We start from the raw sequence: 23,305 nt of genomic DNA on the forward strand, positions 1-23,305 counted from the left end.
GCTCAGTGTGATAGAGAACAGCTGCATGCTTACAGGAATAAACCCAGCTGCAAAAGAGAAAGCCTCACAACAGATGACCAAGAGTATAGTGCCATTGTAGCTCTGAACTTTGAAATGCTACAAGGGAGTCATTCTATAAAAAGACTGAAGGCAGAGCAGTGTGAAGCCAGATGATCTCAACCACTTCTGTGGTTGAGTTTCCTTGGCAGTAGCAAGGAAATGGAATGAAAATCATACTGGCAACAATTGGTCAGCACAGTGGGTGATAAAAGGACTGAAGTGTTAATGCATAAAGTAATTTATTTACATAACACAACTGAAATGCAATCAGATGTTTCTGAAAATAAAAGCAGACCTCTGTTATAGCTGTATTGGGTCTATCAGGGAGTGTAATCATTGCAAAGAAGTACAATGTGCATGTGCGATAGACAAGTGGATAGTGAGGTGAATTGAGAGCTGGCTGACTGACAGAGCTCAGACAGTTGTGATCAGTGGCACAGAGTCTACTTGGAGACCTGTAACCAGTGGCATTCCCCAGGGGTCAGTGCTGGGACCAGTCTTATTCAACATCTTCATCAGTGACCTGGATAAAGAAATACAGTCCATCCTCAGCAAGCTTGCTGATGATACTAAGCTGGGAGGAGTGGCTGGCAGACCAGAAGGCTGTGCTGCCATTCAGAAAGAGCTGGACAGGATTGGGAGAGAAGAACCTAATGAGGGTTCTTCTCAACCAAGAACAACTGCAGAGTCCTACACTTGGGGAGGAATAACCACATGCACTGGGACATGCGAGGGACTGACCTGCTGGAAAGGAGCTCTGCAGAGAAGGACATGGGTGTCCTGGTGGGCAACAGGTTGGCCATGAGCCAGCAGTGTGTCCTTCTGGCCCAGAAGCCAATGGCATCCCAGGATGCATGACAAAGAGCATGGCCAGCAGGTCGAGAGAGGTGACCCTTCCCCTCTGTTCTGCCCTGCTGAGGCCACATCTGGAGCGCTGTGTCCAGCCCAGCAGAGGGCCACTGAGACGGTGAGGGGCCTGGAGCATCTTCCGTACGAGAGACCCCATAAGGGTCTTCCCTCATGAGGAATGGCTGAGATCCCTGAGACTGTTCAGCCTGGGGAAGAGAAGGCTGAGAGGGGATCTTATCAATGCTTATAAATATCTAATGGAGGGGAGTCAAGTGGATAGGACCAGACTCTTTTGAATGGTGCCCAGTGACAGAACAAGGGGCAACGAGCACAAACTGGAACACAGAAAGTTCCATATGAATATGAGAAATAAATTCTTTACTTTGAGGGTGACAGAGCACGGGAACAAGCTACCCAGAGAGGTTGTGGAGTCTCCTTTTCTGGAGATATTCAAAACCTGCTCAGACCCTTTCCTGTGGAACCTACTGTAGGGAAACTGCTTTAGCAGGGAGTTGGCCTAGATGATCTCCAGAAGTGCCTTCCAACCCCTACAATTCTGTAAAGTGCAAATGTGTTTACACCTCCCCTCTTCACTGGATCAAATTGCTTCTCTGTATGCTATAATCATTGGGGTGTTAACCACTGATGAAAATGTAGGCATCCTCTTTTGGACCAGAAGAACTCCATTTTATACCTACTGAGGCTGTGAAATTTGAGTGACTATAATCTCTCTCAGAAGCATTACTAGGGACTATCAAGGACCTAGGATTCTGCAGAGCGCTTTCAAAAACATCTCGCTTGCTAGATAGGGATCAGAACTAGACAGCATTAAAAGAGTATAAGACCTGAAAGCCCCTTCAGTAGGCATGCAGGTTAGGGGGAAAATATACAAGAGCTGTTAAATCTCATTGATTTTTAGCCCCACAGAGAGCAAAGAGACATTGTTTTTGCAAATGTAAGACACTTTCAGTCAGCTGATCAAAGGCATCTTGCCTCTCTGAGAGACTTCTGAGCTGCTAGAGCAGCTTCAGTTTGGGAATACACCGGTGCTCATTCTTTGTTTAAACAGGAAGACAAATAACAAAGTTGTAGCCAGTACCAGAATGACTTTATGGCTGACAAAGGGCGCTGTCATATGAGATGTTCCATAAAGCAACCTGTGCATGCTTTCATCATCTTTACAAGCTTCTGTGTAACTTAGTGCAAAATTCTGATGCTCTGAGTCCTGACCTACCAGGCTTTCCTAATACGCTGTTGGACTAATCCAGATTTACACCTGAGTGATTTCTGGTAGCTGAGTGTTGTTATAGTGTGTCTGAACTTTCAAAAGTTTCGAAGTTTTCGAAGAAATTTCGGATCTATGATTAGCTACTTAAAGATGGCTGCTCTAGACAAAGATAAGCCGAGTTATAAAAGTTAGAAGAATCTCAAGATGTAGATAAAGACAACTGGAAAAACTCAAATAGAATATGAAGTGCATTCTTCTGTCTGAATCTACTTCTCATTCTGGAATGAACTGTTAGGATGAAATGCTTTTGGGAAGAACCATCTTTTGGATAAGGCGATAAACTAATTCCTTGATTGTGTAAAGAGACGTTGGATCTTGTTACACGGCAAAAACTGTGATTAAATCCAGGTCTGTGGACAATTTCAGTTTAAGCCAATATATATTTCTAGCTAAATCCCACATAGCATTCTACCACTTATCCTCCACACTTAAACGTGATGTTAACCAGCTGTGATTTCCCGGTCACCAACAGTAGCTCCATTAGCACTAAGTGTGAATGCCCTTTATGTCATGTAAAATGAGCTGAGAAGAGACAAACTGTAGAAAAAATATGGAAAATATTGTTGATGAGTTCAGTAAAAGATCTCCATTGGATTATGCAGTACTATCACCACTGAATCAATAAGACAGAGTAAAACTACAATGGAAACTGTATCAAAATTGGGTTTTAATTCCCTGACTGGACAAATCATTCCCTGATGTCATACTATTCTATTCAGTCAGGGCCAGATGGGGCCCTGTGTGAGATGATAATACACCATACACTGCTTACTTTGATTGGCCTCTGGTTCCAAGTCTTCTTGTCGTTAGCTGTGGAAACTGTTGCCTTATTATCTGCAAATGAATAAAACTGATATTAGAGAGAAATGAAAACATTTGCTAATAATTTATTACAGACCATTAAGACCAATAAGCAGAAAAACTGTACTGCAATGTTACCCAAATACATGGGTAAAAAATCAGGAGAAAGCTTTTGATTTTTTCTGTTGCTGAAAAAAGGGAAATAGGCTTTTAAACTCAGTATAATTTTAATAACTCCCATCAGTTTAGATAAAGAATTTTATGGAATTACTGTTCCTTAAAATCTCACACCATTTCTGCCTCTAAATTAAGATTGTACTTAGAAGTGGCTGAGTATTTATTTAAATCTGTTTGCAGGATCAACAAACTTGGTTTTCCTGCAACCAGAGGAAACTTTCCTTTCGAGAGCTTTGGAGGCAACATTTCTTTAAAGGCCTTCACGATCCCACCATTAAACACTACTTTTATCAGAGGGGATTCTGTGAAAAGATATTGGTATTTGACAAGGGCACCACTTCCACCAGGGAAGATTCACTGTTGCATTTTCTAAAGATAGGTCGTAATCAATTTATCCGCTATGGAAAACTGGAAAACAAGCACATCTCAGAAACAGCAGGATATTGTCAAGAATCTGGACTTCGCTCCATCTGCAGAGATTAAAAGAACACTGCTACTGTAAAACAAAACTTCTTCAGCACCAGATGTATTTAAGGAAATGAGTTAATGAATGCGCCTTCAGTGAGCAGATCCACTGTCAGCCAGGCTACTCCTGATGAAAAAGCTCTGCTGGAGTTGCTGGAAAGGCAGCTCTCAGCACCTCATGGGACTGAACCCGATTCTCCGTGTCGTCTGCAGCGGGGGCAAAACTCAGCTGGCAGAACAGTCACGCAAGAAAGAATGCAGAAAGCCTTGAAGATTCACTTACAAGAGAAATTTCTTCCTTTCTTAATTTGTGGCTTATTTTGTGCTTTCACAATATAAATTGCTAACTGTTTCCTATTTTGCGGGGCGGGGGGGGAGGAACAAATAGTATTAAAGAAAAATGGGTATACAAGATGGAATACAAGTGTTCAAACAGAAGACAATGTCAAGTAAAATTGATTAAAAAGTATAGATTTTTTCCCTGTGAGCCATTTTGCCACTGTGATAAATATTTAATCCTGATTGATGACTGAAAGCTCTGGAACATGTATTTGGATCAAAAGGTGCTTCATAAATAAAGATGTTACAATGTCACATATTTGACTGTTTCTTTGGTAATATATTTTTTTTAATCCAACATGCAACTCAGCTTTCTTTTGCACCATGTAAAAAATTGACCTGCACTGTTTTCCAAGAGCTTTGCACAACGTGGCTCACGTCAAAAATGCAGACTCAGACTCGCTGAAGGTTGTTCAGCTTTAATTTCTGGAGCAAAACTTCAGCAAACAGTAAAACACTTTTGTGGAGCTGTGAAAGTTCAGCCTAGCTGTTTGATAAATGAGCAGACAGGCAAGCAGCCCTTCTTTCTTTTTTTGTATGGATTCAATGAAGCCTGCCTAAAGAACACCACATGCTGTTCCAGCTACTGATCTAACATTCCGCAACATCTCAGCCTTCCAAATTCCCTTTAATTACACATTAATCCCACCCCTCTCTCTTTCATTTTCTGCAGACAGGGTTGGGGGCTCCACAAGGCTGTGGGAAAAAAGGCGGTGTTGAAGAACTACTTTCTGAGGATGGCTTTTTGGGTTAGGGGATTTTTTTTTTTTTTCTTTTTTGGTGGCAGTTGTCATTCAGAAAATTCCATTCCTCTCCTAAAGTTGATTTTACAGCAGTAGACTCAAAAGAAAATCTAAGTATTAGATTTACTTTCACCTTAATTTTTCTTTTTTGGAACAATATGAACCCGTATTACTTTCAAAGTCTGCCTAGTAGTGATGAAGTGTTACAGTGCACACTGTAAATGCCACTTTATGAACCATATGCCATGGGAGTTGCTGGGATTTAAATAAATCAGCCAATTTCTACATACCAGGGCAGAGGTGATCAGGAAAGGAGAATAACAGAGCAGATGATCAGACTATCTTTTTTTTTTTTCTTTTCTTTCTCTTTTTTTTTTTCTTTTCTTTGTTTCTTTTTTTAAATTCATCATGCTTAAACAATGAGATACACCTTTTGGAACACAGCTGAAAAGCGGGCATCTCTTAAAATGTTCTTTGCCAGTAATTAGCAACAAAAATACCTAGCAAACCTCTGAAAGAAAACATCAGGATTCTTTGATCTAATGCTTTGTGTGTAAGATATGTATAGCACAGCACACGCATGCTTTGGTGCCGGTACACATCAGCATCGGTGTTTGTGATTGGAATGAAACAAGTCAAGTAAGAAATGAACTAGCTGCTCATATAAATGCTTGCATTCCTCTACACTTACATGAATCCCTATGCAATGATATTGCCAAAGGCGGTGAGATTTCCCTTAAAGGGGAGAGGAAGCTGGAGCAGCCAGGACAAAGTGGAGTTCACTGTGCACTGAAATAAGTGGAAAAACCAGAGGGTCCAGCAATTTGATTTTAAATCATGCTTTCATCTTGAAAAGTCTCCCAGTAAAACACACCGTAATTGTATTTAGTGTGTACTGACTTTTAAAGACCTACAGACAAAATGAGTTAATTTTACATCTGCAAGGAGAAGGGGGAAGGGTGTTCCTAGATATCAGGCAGGAAAACTCAGGTTAGGATCTGAAAACCAACTTGGATCTTTTCCTTTCATCACTGCAGTGGGGTTGCATAAGCAGAAACGAAGCAAGACCTGACCATGCAGTTTAAACCTCGTTCTGAATGGAGCCCCGTCCCTGTTCTCACAGCAGCGCTGGCTCCTCAACAGAAGCAGCGCTAAAAAGATCTCATGGGTGGTATCCAAGGGAATTTTAGAGTGAACAAGACTTTTACGATTGTCCTTCAGTGAAACTGAAATCTCACCCAACAGTTCTCTAAATTTACCACAAATCTATCTGCCTGTGAGATCTGCTGAATAAAGGGATGCAGTCTTTGTATTTTCCAAGTAAAACTCCATCAAACTTACGTGGCATTACTTTATGCTACTTGGCTTTTTGTTTTTGAGATAGATGTAGTGCAGGAGTTTCAGGTGCAAATAATATCTATGATTTCTGTCCCTCATATATTGATCTCAGAAAGCAAAGCTCCTTTGATTTCCTTTTCAGTTGCTAAACTTTACTTCCATTCTCCCTCTCTTCCTTTCTGCCCTGCTCAAGACCTCATCTCTCCTTCTGCCTACAGAAAATCTTGTATGAATTTCTTGATTAAAAATAAAAATGTTAAGAACTGCTTTATCTTTCTGCAGCTTCAGAGTTCTCTTGGTGATTGCCTGTTGTGCACATAAGAGCCAGACAGAACTCATTACATTATAAAGCAGCACATATATAGTCCACATCTTCCAGTGGACTTATATATCCAGGTCTGCATTTGGTTAATCCATTAGCAGAGAACCCTGATGCATGGTGCAGGAAGAATGTACAGGAACCTTTTCCTTCCGACAGGCAGTACCTGCTCTACTCTGAATGTATTTGGCAGCCAAAGTGAAAGCAGCAAGGAAGGGCCTTCCCCTATCTTTCTCTCACACTGAGTATACAATGCTGATAGTAAAACATTCACCATATATTGCTCAGAACTTGGAGCTAACTGGATTTTTATCCAGCTTTTTAAACCTTAGTGTCTAAACAAATTTGAATTAAATATCTACTTTTATTTTTGGTCAGTCTGCACACAGCAGAATCAAAATGAAATAAATTATTTAAGCAACCTTGCAAAACAGAGAAAGATTTATGAGCAACAATTAGAAAAATGCGCTTCTTCTGTAAAGATCTGTACTGTAGTCCACACAACGTATTAACCTCAGGCATGGCTAACTGCAGGAGCTGTTCTGTTTCCAGCGAATGGCTGCAAAGGTGCATTCCTTCATCCTGATGACTGCCAGCTGTAATTTCTGCCGTTGCACCTATTCGCGTATCTCCAGCATTGAGATTGAAGCAACAGCAGAGACAGCCTTCCCTTTAAAACGAGAAGTGTATCGTTAATTCTGCCTTCATCCTATGATCCATTTTTCCTTAGTTCTTTCACTACCAAACGGAGAACTTCATTTCCCAATTATTCCACCTAAATTATTCCACGAGGTGAGATCCTGAAACAAAACAGGGGGAGAAAAGCATCCCATGCATTTGTCTTTGCACTAACAAATAAGGATGGAAGAAACCAGAGATGTCTGGAAACATTTGACATCTTTTTCTCCTTCCTCCTTGTGTCAAATTTTGCTCTGGGGGCAACAGACAGAGGAACACTTTAAGAACTCGTTTCCCTGGAACAGTTTCAGTTGATGCTTTTCAAAATGTACTTTCACTTTTTTAGGGCATCTGATCTAGAGGGATGTTTTTCTTCATGACTCTTGTTCCTTTTCTATTTGAAATAATTTTAGTCACGCTTCTAGAACTTTCCAGAGTAATGAAATAAAAACAAATTAAGTTGCAACCCAGCATCTGAATGCTGCCAGAATGAGAAAGTGATTCCAGGTTCCTCAAACAGAGTTACTATTAATAGCTCTCCTAAGAGGTACCTTTTGGATCACATTGGCCTGGTGCAGGCTTGACAACATATCACCTTGAGAAAAAGGTCAGGAAAGCTTCTGTCCCACTGATAGGAAAGAGAGTGATCAAATCAGTCCATTACAAAATATCATTCCTGTCCCCCCAGCTCCACCAAGATGAGTGAAGAAAAGAGACATGACTGTCTGTACCTTACTCCTCACTCCCTTACTTGCACAGCCCTGGAGGGAAGAGCACAGTGTACAGGTGCAGTATTCTTGAGTTTGTTCACATTCAATAACCTCCCATTTCTCTCCACTCACTTGCATCACTTTACAGAATGGGTCATGGTCTAGATGTAGAATAAGATCTTACTTCTAGCACTGATACATCTCATCTGATATTACAAAGCAAGTCAGACAAAGCCAGTCCGCGCCCAATTCTGCCCGCTGTGGAGATTAGACTCCATGACAAACTCCATCTTTAGCAAAGCTTGTGAGATATCTCCTCAAATTCATCTATGTACAGTATTCTTGCTCCAGCAGCAGGAGGTGTCACGTTCACAGGCTCTTGTCCTGATGAGGGGTTTCAACCACCTGGATATCTGCTTGGATAGCGGCACGGCGGGCGGCAGACAATCCAGGAGATTCCTGGAGTCTGTTGAGGATAACTTCCTGGTCCAGGTATTAGACGGACCGACCTGAGGTGAAGCCTTACTGGACCTGGTGCTCACCAGTGTGGAGAAGAGCATTAGAGAGGTTAAGATTGGAGGCAGCCTGGGCTGTAGCGATTATGCCCTGGTGGAGTTTGCGATCTGGAGGAATGCAGGCCTGGCAAAAAGCAGAGTCAGGACCCTGAACTTCAGGAGAGCAAATTTCCAGCTGCTCAAGGAACTGCTGGGTGGGATCCCCTGGGAAACTGTCCTTAAGGGCATAGGAACAGAACAGAGCTGGCAGCTCTTTAAGGACACCCTCCTGAGAGCGCAAGAGCTCTCCATCCTCCAGCAAAAGAAATCAAGTAGAGGAGGCGGGCGACCGGCATGGCTGAGCAAGGACCTGCAGCTTAAACTGAGGGAAAAGAGAGAAATGTATGTGAAGTGGAAGCAGGGTTGTGAAGCCTGGGAGGAATATAGGGCTGTTGTCCGCATGTGTAGAGATAGGACCAGGAAAGCAGATTGAGCTGAACTTGGCTAGGGATGTGAAAAATAACAAGAAGGGGTTCTACAAGTACAAAGGCAGGAGGAGACAGGTCAAGGAGAGTGTTCCCCCTCTGATAAATGAGGATGGAGAAGTGGCTTCCTCAGACATGGAGAAAGCTGAGGTGCTCAATAAGTGCTTTGCCTTGGTGGTGGTCAGGCTCCCCATGTCTGCCAGGACCCTGAACCTTGAGGTGTGGGTGAGAGGAGCGGATTCCATCCCACTGTAACTGTGAAACAAGTCCGAGACCTTCTCCTGAAACTGAATGTATGGAAGTCCACAGGGCCAGATGATATCCATCCTAGGGTTCTGAGAAAGATGGCTGATGTGGTTGCTGAGCCGCTCTCCACCATATTTGAAAAATCACAGCTGTCCAGTGAAGTCCCCGGTGACTGGAGAAAGGGAAACATTATTCCCATTTTTAAGAAAGGATGACCCAGAAAACTACAGGCCGGTGAGCCTCACCTCTGTGCCTGGAAAGATCATGGAGCAGATCCTCCTAGAAGACATGTCAAGGCACATACATGACAAGGAGGTGATCTGAGACAGCCAGCATGGCTTCACCAAGGGCAGATCTTGCCTGAACAATCTGGTGGCCTTCTAAGATGGAGTGACAGCATCGGTGGATGGGAGAAGGGTGATGGACATCACCTACCTGGACTTCTCCAAAGCCTTTGACAGGGTCCCTCACCACATCGTTCTCTCCAAATTGGGGAGGTACGGATTTGAAGGATGGACTGTTCGGTGGGTTAAGAACTGGCTGGCTGGACGCAGCTAAAGGGTTGTGATCAGTGCTTCTGTGTCAGGGTGGAGGCTGGTCACGAGTAGCGTCCCCCAAGGCTCAGTCTTGGGCCCGGTGCTCTTCAACATCTTTATCAATGACATAGACGATGGAATTGAGTGCAAGTTTGCAGATGACACCAAGCTGAGCAGTGCAGTCAATACACTGGAGGGAAAGGAAGCCATCCAGAGGGACCTGGACAGGCTGGAGAAGTGGGTGCATGAGAGCCTAATGAGGTTCAACAAGGCCAAATGCAAGGTGCTGCACTTGGGCTGGAGCAATCCCAGGTATTTATACAAGCTGGGGGAAGAACTCCTCAAGAGCAGCCCTGCAGAGGGGGACTTGGGTGTCCTGATGGATGAGAAGCTGGACATGAGCCAGTAGTGTGTGCTGGCAGCCCGGAAGGCCAACTATGTTCTGGGCTGAATTAAAAGAGGAGTGGCCAGCAGGGAGAGGGAGGGGATTGTCCCCCTCTACTCGGCTCTCATGAGGCCCCACTAGGAGTACTGCGTCCAGGCCTGGGGCCCCCAGCACAAGAAAGACGTGGAGCTCTTGGAACAAGTTCAGAGGAGGGTGACCAAGATGATCAGAGGGCTGGAGCACCTCTCCTATGAGGAAAGGTTGAGGGAACTGGGCTTGTTTAGTTTGGAGAAGAGAAGGCTCCGGGGAGACCTCATTGTGGCCTTCCAATACTTGAAGGGAGCACGTAAACAGGAGGGGGAACGGTTGTTCACAACGGTGGATAGCAATAGGACAAGGGGGAATGGTTTTAAACTGAGACAGGGGAGGTTTAGGTTAGATATTAGGAGGAAGTTTTTCACACAGAGGGTGGTGACGCACTGGAACAGGTTGCCCAGGGAGGTTGTGGATGCCTCATCCCTGGAGGCGTTCAAGGCCAGACTGGATGTGGCTCTGGGCAGCCTGCTCTAGTGGTTGGTGACCCTGCACTCAGCAGGGGAGTTGAGACTAGATGATCTTTGAGGTCCTTTTCAACCCAGGCCGTTCTATGATTCTATGATTCTCCTTCAGCAGTTCCTCTGGCCAGATGGAATTCAGCCTGAGGCACGATCAAACGGATTACTGCATCCCAGCAAAGCTGCAAACACTGAATGCCCTGACTCACATGCCTTACTGAGTCACAGCCACTTTCTGTGCTGCCTTGCTGAAGCCAAGTAGACCTAAAGCCCAGCACAACTCCCCTTGCTCTTTCCTGGTGCCAGCACACTTCCTGCCATCACATCCAGCATATCTGTGGGAAAAGGCTGAGTGCCAGCATCCCTGCACTCTGGCAGACCCTGTGCTGTAAGAACAGCCTCTGGGACGTTCTGACAAGGCATGAGGTAAAGCAGCCCAGAGGCCACTCTACTCACACCGAAGGTCTGAGTTGAAGCCAGATGCTTCAAGTGGCAGTGCCTGTAAAAATGCCTTTGCTAGAGGGCAAATCTTTGGGAAAGAGAAAGCCTCTCCAAAAAAACTGGGGTGTCCTTGTCAGTTTTCTTACTTCCTGAGCTCAAGAGGAAAAGACAATGGATAGCAATCTGCAATAATACAAGGGATTTATGAAGCAGAGACAAGGGCAGTGAGCTGCCCAAGCACTCCGTGCCACCACTCTTCCCACACCAGTATGACCTGTTTCTTCTGGATTATTATGGATTTGTGAGAGGAGCTTGACCAAGAAAACTCAGAATCAGGAAGAAATGTCTTACTGATATTAACTGTCCTTCAGTTAGGAACCTTAGCTGTAAAAGAGATGAGAGAAGAGCAAGGATTGCTCAGGTAGCGAGGACAGACTGATACTGTCCTTCAACGCAATAACAGAAACCACATCCTCAGCTTTAGATTGATTTTTGCCCAGTTCTCTTTTTCTTTTTCCCTATATTGACTAGAAAAAGAAGAGTACAGTAAAAAAAAACCTTTCTTTATGTAGTAATTGTCCATAATAAAGCACTTACTATTTTAGTCTAACAGAACAGAGCACTAAGAGTAAATTTGGCATTGCTGTACGCTTACCTGTGAGGCTACTTAGGAGCAAATCAGGAGTATGGGTAAAAAATACATGTCCAGAAGTATCTCCCTATACACAACAGGCAGTTTCCAGATGTGTAAATTTCGATACAGAATGCAAACACATTGTAATATCATTATCAATAAAGTTTCAAAGAGGCTCATCTGTCCATTTTAGAAGTCAAATATATACAGTACGATGGCATGAAACTGTAAATCCTCTCTATGTTATTCAAGCTTGGAGGAGCAGTCCTGCTGGCAAAACTTCTGGGCATAGTGACAGTGCATAGTGATAAAAGAAGGCTCTGGCTGGTACAGCTTGTACTGCCCTGGAGCTAAACAAACTGTATTGAAACTTTTTTGTTTTGTTTTGTTAGTGTAAATGTGTTTCAGCCCATATTTTTCCCAGAGTGGAATTATGTTTCAAAAACGCAAAAGATTTTTCTTAACCAATATTACAAATCTGTTGTGGACCCCCGCCCTTCTCTATTTATTAAAATAAATTTACTGGAAACTGAGTTTCACTTACAGCAAAAGCCATTCAGAGAGCAATGAGGAGGCTCTGAGATTCAGGTGAGCGTGCACCCGTGCTGCCGGAGTGTTATAAAGGGACCTAAGGCTGAGGAAGAAGCAGCCTGCAGAGCGTCAGCATCTTCCTTTCATTTTCTTTTCAAATATCCATTTACTACTGCTTGTCAAAAGACAAGGCAGGAAACAAAAAGAAAAGAAGAAAAACAAAAGAGGAAATTATTTAACCTCCAGGGGGCATATGGGAGTTATAGGAAAAACACTAGGATGCAAAGGAGAGGTTGCACCATGAGAAATTAAGCGTTCTTAAGTGATCTGTATGAGAAATATGCAGGTCTTAGAGGTAACAGTGCTACGCAGTAAATTTGAAGCAGAGAGCTGAGGACTTGGAAGTTAGGGCATACTGGTGTGAAGGGGAAGATTATGTCTTCAAGAGGTTCGATTATGACAAATAAGGGTCATACAGAGTCACAACAGAAACAACAAAAATCAGTATTGGCTGAAGAAACAAAAGCTTAAGAGAAGCTCAAGGACTTACCACTTGGACCTGAGTTGGCACAAGTAGGACAGATCAAGAAGTCTTACAGAACCAATCCATTAGCAATAGTTCCTGGGTAATTCATAGCTCAGTGTATTAATTATCACTAATACTATTAATTATCACTAATATTTTACGTTAACATGTTGCTCAGACAAAAACATACACCTGCTCAGCCCTCCCAGCTACAGGCAGTGGCAGAACTTCCAGCTGGAAAAATCTTCAACTGCTCTGCAATAATAAGCTAGGTAATGTAGCTATTAAAAAATTGGCAATTGTTAGTATGGACAGAACTGGCTGTAATGTTCACACATTACCTGGTTAAGTAAAGAACAAAATATTTGGCTAACATATTAACTATGGCTACCTTTGCCATATAATATTATCGTATTGACGACCATTAGAGTCTTCCTTATTTTATATGTACTTTAAGTTGGCTTAGGAGTACAGGGTACTTTTTTAAAGGTGTTCATTTTTACAGCCATTCTGATTTTTCCTCTGAGTACTTTTCTTGCTATTAGCCAGGTTTCCTAAGGAAACAGACGAGATATTACTGTCTCTCTGTAAATCTCTTCTCTTCACTGTTCCTCAGAGCAAATTTTGTGCCACTAATCCAGTATTACCAAATGCCTATGGTGCCGTCCATGTCCTAGACATGCAATAAGAAACTCTGGCTGGATAACTGGGAGAACAAATTTACATTAAGGCTGAAGATGATGGGTTGACAGTTGGACTAGAAGATCTGAGGTTTTTTTCAAACCGTAATGATTCTGTGATTCAAAGACAATACAGGGGAGAAAGATGAGCCTTCAGGTGAGCCATTTGGCACTGCTTTACTGGAGAACTATGAGTATGAGGCACCGAGTCAATTCTTCCATTCAACCAGCCAACCCATGCGCTGCTTCTTGCCCAGCTGTCTGGGCAGAGGGAGGAGATTTTTCTACAGACATAAGGAAATCTAAAAATAATGGAGAAAGAAGGTACAGCAAGTGTGCAAGAAAACTGGAAAAAGCAAGACCTCCACACAGTGACCAGGACCTGGAAATAATTGAAAGTACTGCAGGGAAACGAGATATAGAAGACTTAAGTACAGCTCTGGATTTAGGGAACATGTGAGATGGTAAGAAACAAGGTCTATTAGTTCAGCTGTTCATGAACAATCTAACTATAGTGTTCCCTTCTATACTTTGGTGTGGAATATTTATTTCATTTGCACTAAGGTTAAGCAGTAAACGGGTTGAAACATTGCCCACAAAACCTTAATCTGGAAAAATCCTTTGCAGGCAAGTTTCTTGTCTCAAGCAGTGTCTTCAAAAATGAAATTAACTCTGCTGGGTTAATCCAGATATAACTGAGTAACAACGCATTAGGATGTTACTTCTTACAGATTGTTTTAATGTGCTGAACTCCATGTCTCTTTCTGAATATGACCAGTCTGTTGAAGAAAAAGCCTAAATGTTTAACATTGCCCACAGAGCTAAAGTTCAAAGATGAATCATAAATTTAATGTTGTCTCTTGAAAGGCGAACTGTCTACAATTTCACAGAACAACTAACCCCTTTCTCTGCAGAAGATGACAGCTGCAGGGCTCTTGATGGTTCCCAGTGAGGATGAACATGTCTGGGGTCTCTGTTTCAGCAGCTAAGTGCAGAAGTCCTCAGATAGGACCTATTTCCCTGCTCTGCCTCCAAGCCATTTATGCAGCACACGCTGCCAATATGGTATCTAAGTCACATGATAACAATTTGTCATAGTTTCAGCTGGGATGGAATTTTTTCTTCAGTGTCTGGTACGATGCTATGTTTTGCTTCTCGGAGAAAAGTACTGTTGATAGCGTACCAATGTTTATAGTTGCTGCTAAGCAGTGTTGCACAGAGCCAAGGCCATTTAGAGTGAAGGGCCCAAGGAGCTGGGAGGGAACAGAATTAGGACAGCTGACAAACTGGCCAAAGTGATATTCTATGCCATATGACATCATGTGGAAGAAGTTTTGAAGGGAGTGGGGGTTCATCTCTCTATCTCTCTTCTGCTGCTCCAGGCGCTAGCTGGGCATCAGTTGGAGAGTGGTGAGCAATTGTTTGAGCGCCACTTGTTATATACCCATATATGTATATATATTTAATTTGTAATAATTACTATCCTTTTCCTTGTCTCTTAGTAAATAGTTTTATCTTATCCCAGGAGTTCTTCACCTTGGTGTTTTTTTGTTCTCCCCACCATCCGACTGGGAAAGTTAGGAGTGAGCAAATGACTGTGTGGTGCTCAGCCACCTGCCAGGATAAGCTACAACACAACTCTGTCGGCTAAAACTTCATTTGTGTACCTACTTCTAAGGAGAACTGGACTGCAAGTTATTGATTACATGAAGTGTTTGTATGCCTTGCAGATCATCATGACTGTGAAGGACATTTTTCTTAGCAATAACAGGTCTCACAGACGCACTGAGGTCTGCTCTGAGTTCTGCATATGCAGAAGCCTAATTTGCTTCAATATTAATGTCAGTGTTGTCTAAGATTCCTAGACACACCTATAGAGAAACCTCAGTTTCCAGATCCAAAATGGCCATACAAAACATTATTTTAGGACAGTACCGGGAGGATTCTATATGGGTTCATCTCCACAAAGAGGGAAAGCAAACTGCATGGATCATTGCGTCAGAACTAACTGTACTGCAGCTAAGTGGAAAAGAGCATATTGGGAAAAAAAAGAGGAATACCTTGATTTTTGGATGGAAGACACCATACCTGCCCTGCTAGGCCAAGATAATCCTACTGACAGAGTGTATATGTGTGAGGGCAGGGAGAAGGAAGATGGAGTAGTAGACATGGTAACTGGACTGCTGCATGTTGAAAGTTGATGAAGCCCTTGGTGAAATTATGTTGTGATGAAATAATCACAGATTATGTACTCCTTACAATTTAGGGAAGTTTTCAGTAGCAGCAAAATAGCATCATGTAAATTCTACCTACATCCCAAATGTATTAGTCTGCATGAAATCTGTTTCTTGTTCTCAGTACTCAAAAATTACATGTTGGGAGTTTACTTAACCTCTAGGTAGTAATAATACATAAAATGAACAATTTCATTCATAAAATGCAGTGTATTTAAAAGGAAATCTAACATAGAATCAACAGAGCTATGCAGGCCTTTATGATGTGACAAATGCAATGTTAAAATATGGTACATTTTACTTGCCTTGCTAAACTGCCAGCATAAAGATGCACTAGAGAAAATGACACCTCATTAAATACATTCTTCTCTTTTGCCTACTCTTTTCACAGGCACTTACCCTAGGAACATATGCCCCTCTTTGAATACCCAGCATTTTTATGAAATAAATGTTGTGAACACTAGAAGAAGGCTTTAGATTCATGCTTGCAAGCATTTCAAAAACAGTGGCAAACTCTACATTTTGTCTAGAGACAAGTTTTAAAGATCTGAGACACATTGGAGAGCAACAAAAAGGTCTTAGATAAAAAATACAAAATATAAAATATAAAATATCATCCTATTTTTCATCATCTTATCATAAATTCCAAAATAAGAACTTTGTGTAACATCTTAGCCACTCATTAATGTCTGGTAGTGAGGTATAGCGTAACCCTTTATTGTTCACACCTGTGCAATGCACAGCTGCATCTGTGCAGAGTGTATCTCCCCTTCAGTCTGGAAATAACCACAGTGGCTCTTACAAAAGCTGGCCTGGAAAGCAGAAGCACAAGGAATCACAGTGCAAAGATGTGTGGGCAGCCTGCATGTGCAGTGCCTCACAAATGCTTTGGATGTTTTTGGGATTTGCACATCTGAAGGCACTGTACTTACTCCATCGTGGATTTGCCAATGTGTTCTGATATTCTTAATTCAACGATCTCCACACTATGCTTACAAGAATGGCAAAGATAGAGCCAGAATTAAATTACTGATATTTGATCCTTCTGCTTTTTTTTTTTTTAAATATATATACATTTATTTAAGCACTATAGCTCACAATGCTTAGACTGGATTGTAGTTGACTTCCAAGCTGCCAATACTGTATAACATAACTGTCAGATAGGCTGGCAACACCAACACTGAAATCATCAAAAAAACTAGAGTATTCTGCAGCTTAGTCATGATCAGAAATTATTCCAACCTTCCAAATGCTTAAAATCTTAGCCTTTGTCTTGTAATCTGAATCCTAATATATTTTATTAATATACCACTATCTCTTGCAGTAAATGACAATTTTACTTTTTCAGTAATCCAAACTCACCTGAACCAGATGAGAGCTCAAGGTATCATACTGCTCTTTAGACTCACCTTCCCAAAGCTGGCAGCATTAACAGGTTGTGTGTCATTTTTCTCACAGAAGTCCAAGTAATGCATGTAGAGAGCACTTCGAGGAATGCAAACACCTTCCGCAATCTCATAGTTCTCCTCCAGCCTTAAAAAGCAAATATCAAACAGAGAGAACTGCAAGTATGTTGGATGTCCTGTATGGTGAACTGTGTGCAAAGCTGCGTCTTTAAGAACAAACACTACAGCTTCTGCTTTTCTACTCGATTTTCTCTGTTTTGTTCTTAAGTACTCCTTCCAACTGACTTTGGTAAAGCTTGCTTACATAATTTGCTTTCTGCTTTCTATCACATATGTAGATTGTGAGTTCTTAGAGGCAACAGGAGATTAGCACAAAGGAATATTATTCTGTGGTCACGCTCCAAAGTACTATTTTTTCAAAAAACATACTATCACATAACATCTGTTGAACAAAACCAAACATTCTGTGAGGGGCAGCATTCCCTCATTTTTACAGGACAGGTCACCATTGGTTCAGGACATCTTTTCACTCCTGTCCAACTGCAAAATTCCTTATCTGGAGGAAGCAAGTGTGGCTGAAACAAGTAACTTGTAAACACCGAAGAATGCGCACAGAATTGTATCTGTAGAATAATTTCTCACTATAGTTGATTAAGTGAAAAAAAAACATGAGTCCATGATCTGCTGAATGCAGTAGTGAAATACCATCCTCCTCTGCACTGTAGAAACTATCGTAACTCACTTACACATACAAACACAACCATGAAATTTTAAATTATGCATCATATACATGAATGAGCATCTGCTTAATGTTTAAAATATGGAATTGTAGTCACTATAAATCTATAGATTAGAAAAATAATTATCTTGAAATTATATTATTATGATTGCTGACCCAAAGAATTTGAAGATCTCTTTATGTACAAGCAACTTTAAAACCGTAATCTCGTCACCCATGGTAGCACTTGTGCTCTTAAGTTGCAAGTGTGCTCACCTGCCTTGCTGGCTGCGAGAAGAAAGTGGGTGCAACCTCCTCTTAAACTAGAAAATAAACAAATTCTCAGAAATCTCCAGTTTCACAGTAAATAGGCCCCTGTCATTTGATAACTGTACAATACCTTTTCAAATATCTAGCTTCATTTTTTCGTTGCCTCTTCCAGGTCCTATCCTCCTTCCATTTCAGTTGTCGTGATCATTTGTGACTGCAAACTATTTTAATAAGATATCCGGCTAGATGAATGGAATCAGTTTGTATGGGCAACATCTATTCTTCCTTGGTTTCTACAGGAATATCATCACGGCATCTTTCCTCAAATTCATAGCGCTTTAACAAAACCTTCTTTCAAAACCTGGAGAGTTCGTTTGTATACTATAGCTGCTAATTGGAATGTCAGCTTCCGTGACCAAGACAGGACAGAAAGAAAAGCAGTTAATTATTTCTGCTCATATCTGATGAATTTTTCTCTTTTTCTCCTCTCTTTCACAGGGAGTCATTAGTCTGACACTGAACAATGCTCCATTATACCTGAACTTTTTTTTTAATGATCAAAACCCCATCTTGCTCCACTTCTTTTATTTTCCTGTCTTTTATTTAACAACTTTATCATGTCTTGAATTCAGCCTCATTCTACAGTGTTGTAGGAAGATAATGAACTCAACCTGCTACCTAACACATTGCTATCAGAAATAATGTATATATAACATTTTAAGTGTCCTAATAAAGCCATGTGAAATCCAGTAGTTCACAATAAGACCTTTTGTATCTCTACAGTATAACAATAAAACCCCTAAATCCTTCCACAGTAGTGACAATTTTATCTGCCTCTGTTACTTTTTCCCCTCTTTATGCTTATGTACAGCTAGAATAAATGACATTATTCATTTAGCGGTGGATTGTCAGAGCAGTATGGTTAGGTTGCGGTTGGACTTGATGATTTTGAAGATCCTTTCCAACCTGAGAAATTCTATGATTCTATTCTATTCTATGTCAGAGTTGTGTCCACAGTGTAGACTTATTTCTAGGTAGAAAGGCAACAGAACAACTGTGATGTTATCATTACTTATTACATAAAGGGTTCTAGAAAAGATTAATTTTGATGCATTGTAACTATTTCTGCAGAACTGCTAACATTGGGAGAATCCACTGACTAGCAGTGCTTTCCTTTCTTCTTTTTCTGTTCCTTCTAGGCATGTTGTAGAAAATACAATTGTTTTTTGTTTGTTTCACCTTCACAACACTGTTATTATTCGGTGCACCTATGCTGTAAGCCACCAAACTGCACAGACTTGGGCTGTCTTTGCTTTTGATAATTCAGTGTTGAGAGAATTAGACACACGCACACACCCCAAACTGAAGTAAAATTATGCTACAGTTCGGTCAGCCAGCTCACCAGGGAAATAATCGCAAATGTTTTAGAGATAAGCGCTTAGCAAGGTGTAGCTTTGCAGATAATAATGAACATAGGAACAAGAGAGAAGCACAGGATACAAGGTATTTGAATGTTCATGCCTTAACTGTTAACACTCAGGCTGGTGTATGTTACCGGATGATAATTTGGCAGTATTACTACATTTACTTGGCCTTTCTCTTCATTTTGTGTCATCAGCCAAACTAAACAAAGCAAAAAACATTGTTCTTATTACCAGTAAAGATATCTAGCCAGGCTGACAGTCATCCAGACACTTCTAAATCCTCAGCTAGCTTTTCCTCCTCTTTTATAGTGTTCAATGTACTTCTCCTTTGGAGATGCATAAGCATTAATGATAGATCTCCACTGATTGATATTGTTCTCTCTTTTCACTAAGATGTCAGACAAGAAATAAATAATAAAAGCAAAAGTAATATGAATGATGTGACAAAAATTATATGTTTCCCTTACATCTGGCTTCACTTTCCCTGCCACTTTCCTCCTTTTTCCTTGCTACTGACATTTCCTCTGTTTCTTTTCCCCACTGCTCCCTTGACTTCATTCTCTATAAATGATAGTATCACCTTAAAGTAAAAAATAGGAGACAAAAGTGGTGCTTCCATTTGCCAGAATGAGGCAAATTCCGTACCTTACCCCTGGAGTCTGGGCAATAATTTACCCCAGAACTTCTATCGCTTGAATCTTGCTTAGCGATTCCTGTGAGAGGGTAGGATGCATGCCTACCCAAGGCATATTCAAGTAAATTTCATCTTTCATCTTTCCTGACTGTGCAAAAACTTGATCTGAGTCCTGAGCAGGCAAAACTGTCAAACAAGGCCAAACCTACGGGAAACACTGCAGCTTTTGTACAGTGCTGACTACAATCGTTTACCAACCCCTGGGTTGCTATGTGCTACCACAGTACAAAAAACCTGATGGAAACATGCCTGGCTTTTCAGAACAGTGGAAACTTGACATCTTCACCCAAAGCAAGCTTCCTACTTCATAGCATTTTGATCACAATGTTTGAGTTTCTGGTTTTAACGTATCAAATGAAGAAGCATGGTTTCTCCAGGCAGCATCGATTCAAAGCTGCAGTACAGAGGCAGAAAAGCCTCCGTTTTGAAACCAAGAGAAAACTTTCATATAATACAGCTACTAAGCTGGCAATCTATTACCTGTAGGTCTATTAATAAATGAGTAAATCATATAACTCAGTTTGACATTATCTAAAGAAGTTAAACTTGAAAATGTCAGTGCTTTCTCTTTCCTCGTGTGTTTTGAATGGAAAATTGAATGAAGGAAACTGCAGATGCTCCAAAAGTCTCAAAAGGGACAATGTCTAACCCACCTAAATGTGTAGGAAGCATAACACAACAGATAGGTAGTAAACCAATTCACTAGCAAGGGGGAAGGGAAGATGATGTAAGCAGATTTTCTTTTTTTTTTTTTTTTGGGTCCAAAATTCTGGGATTCTATTGCAAACACTGCTGAATGTGTATTAGTGCGTTTGCACCACATTCCAGCAGGGCTCAATATCCCAGGAGTTTAGGGATTTACTAATCTGTATGACTGAGGAAGCTTGAAAGTATCTGGCAGAAGACTGTTTACAGTTGCATGTTTTCTGTTGGGAACAGTATCATTGGCATGTTCTAATTAACTCTGACTTCTTAGCTACTATGCTATTTTCTCCTGTGGAAAAGACTCTTAACCGACTCTGCTGCAAAATAAATTCTGTTCCGAATTTGGACTGGTAAGCCATGGCTACTATTTCATCTTACCTAGTTTGTTCTTTGTTACCTTGTTTGAACTGTATTGAAGTGGTCTGGGTGAATAATAGAAAATAAGAAGATATATCTACATCATTTCCCTATTATTTTAATACTTTTTCACTATAGTCACTCCACTTCTTTATTCACATTTCCTAAGCTTCTGAAAGTATCTTGGTTTTACAAATATGCGAGAAGTAATCACTCAGAACTAAGTGCCTTTATTTATATTTACATATCTCACTATTTTCACTGGAAGTGTCTGCAAATTCAGCAAGGCAGAACACTGAATATTTGCAGCAACATATTCTGAATCCTCCTACAGATTTTATTTTTTTTAAATCTAAAATTTAACTGATCAGCTTTAAAGAGAAGATAGATGAAGTTTTCTGATTCTCTTGAATTGATTGGATTACTCTTTGCTATTTATTCTGTTATGTTTCCCAAGAGGCTGATAGAAGAAAAAAACACTTTTCTAACATTCTCTTAAAAGAAAAAAAAAATCACTTTTTTTTTTTTTTTTGCTAAAAATGTATTTTTTCCACCAAAAAATCTGCCCCAAAATCCTAAAAGAACTACTTACAGGTGAAGCAAAGGCCTATCTTTAAAAGACTTAAAGCAATCTAAGGAGTATGTGATTTCAGATAGCACACTCTGAGGCTTGGCAGACTTCTCTGTAACAGATCTCTGTTCTGCCAGATACAAAGACCTCCTGGAAGATGTTTGATCACTTACAATATGAAGAAAGATAAGTCAGAATAAAAAACCTAAACTGTAAGTGAAAAGTCAACACAAGTTTAAGAGATGGTCAATGGAAAAAGATGTTAGAAGTATATGTAATGTTACAGACTGTCCAGTTAAAAATACTTCCACAAATTACAGCGAATAGCACTTGTTCATTTTCCATAGCACAGTAGACTGACTCCCAGACTTTCCTCCACCTGATCCCACCTCTCTTCTCTCTTGCTAATTATCCATCCTTTTTAATCTTCACTAAGTTTTTAAGGGGATTTTGACAAATGAATCACACCTCGAAGTCTCTTCTGTCATCTTCTCTGTTAAATGTCAAAGATTTCATTTTAGTAAAACAGTCAGAAAAGGCGGACTTAATCACAAACTGAAGCAGTCATGAGTCTTGAACAGAATTCTCTGTATTAGATTACTTTTTGTAGTAAGTACAACAAAAAAGATGAACCACAAATTACCAACTGGCAAGGTGGTGAACAAATATGCCAACTAGGTTTTCTAAACTGTATCAGAGTTCTCTTATGTTCAAATAAATCTCATCAGAATAAGATATTTGTTGAGAAATATTACATAGGATGCTAATGAAAAATTAAATACATACAGTAAAGTATCTTTAGAATTCTATAAGATGTCCATGATCTCTTTTCTCAGCAGTTCAGAAAAGGATAAGGAAAGATGCTAACAGGTCACCTTGTTTTTTTTCAAAGGCATCTTACCATTGCAGAGTAGCAGGAGTTGAGTGTGGTTTCGATGCTCTATTATTTTCTTTTTCCTCATCTGTTGAGAAACAAAAGAATACTATTTAATTTCAGTAAGAACTGCTCAGGCAGTGTGAAGAGCTAAGGGATTATCTGATGAAAAATGTTCTGAAGTGTCAAAGCTTTCTCAAATTCTGGCTGCAGAGTGGAAACGTAAATATTGATGCTCCCGAAGTTATTATCTATAGATATTGCTTAAGACAACGAAGCTTGCAAACACCGCTGACAAGAGGAGTGGATTGTTGTGTAGAAATGATGACATTAGAAAGCATAAGTTTATATAAAAAAAGAGAGAATCTTGAATCGCTAGCAACGTGTCAGAATGTAAAAAACTTTCACCAGCTTTAAGGGAACGGCTGCCTCATCCAATCTGCCTTTTCTTTATCCTTCAATTAGACAAGGCATTTAACCTTATGGCATTCCTCCGCTGTTGTGATCCTGATGTATGACAAACACTAAGTGTCTGTAAATTTACAAAGTTTATTAAAAATTGAAGTTAAAAACATTCTGTAATATGGTTTATTTCTTTTCAGGTAATTTTCTGATGACAGTATTCTCCATTTGCTGTTTGTTAAGTCTTCGATTTGCTGCCTTTCCAAAAAGCTTAATAAAAGATGAATAAAGGCATCAAAAATAAAACTGTTTTAAAAGATTGGATTTTTTGCCAGTTCACATTAGTTTTTTTGAGAAAAAATTAAAAGTAT

At 40.6% G+C, this 23,305-nt stretch overlaps 1 protein-coding gene across 1 annotated transcript in view; it reads right to left on the bottom strand.

Moving 5' to 3' along the window:
- RFX4 (regulatory factor X4) overlaps positions 1-23,305 on the bottom strand; it is a 91,384-nt gene that overhangs the window by 48,635 nt on the left and 19,444 nt on the right. Inside the window, exons 3-5 of the mRNA XM_021386770.1 lie at positions 22,560-22,620; positions 16,923-17,046; positions 2,970-3,031 (exon numbers count right to left, since the gene is read on the bottom strand). Coding sequence (XP_021242445.1) covers positions 2,970-3,031; positions 16,923-17,046; positions 22,560-22,620 — 247 coding nt within the window. The remainder of the gene's footprint in view (positions 1-2,969; positions 3,032-16,922; positions 17,047-22,559; positions 22,621-23,305) is intronic.

The sequence above is a fragment of the Numida meleagris genome, chromosome 1 (assembly GCF_002078875.1).
Source record: "Numida meleagris isolate 19003 breed g44 Domestic line chromosome 1, NumMel1.0, whole genome shotgun sequence".
Classification (NCBI taxonomy): domain Eukaryota; kingdom Metazoa; phylum Chordata; class Aves; order Galliformes; family Numididae; genus Numida; species Numida meleagris.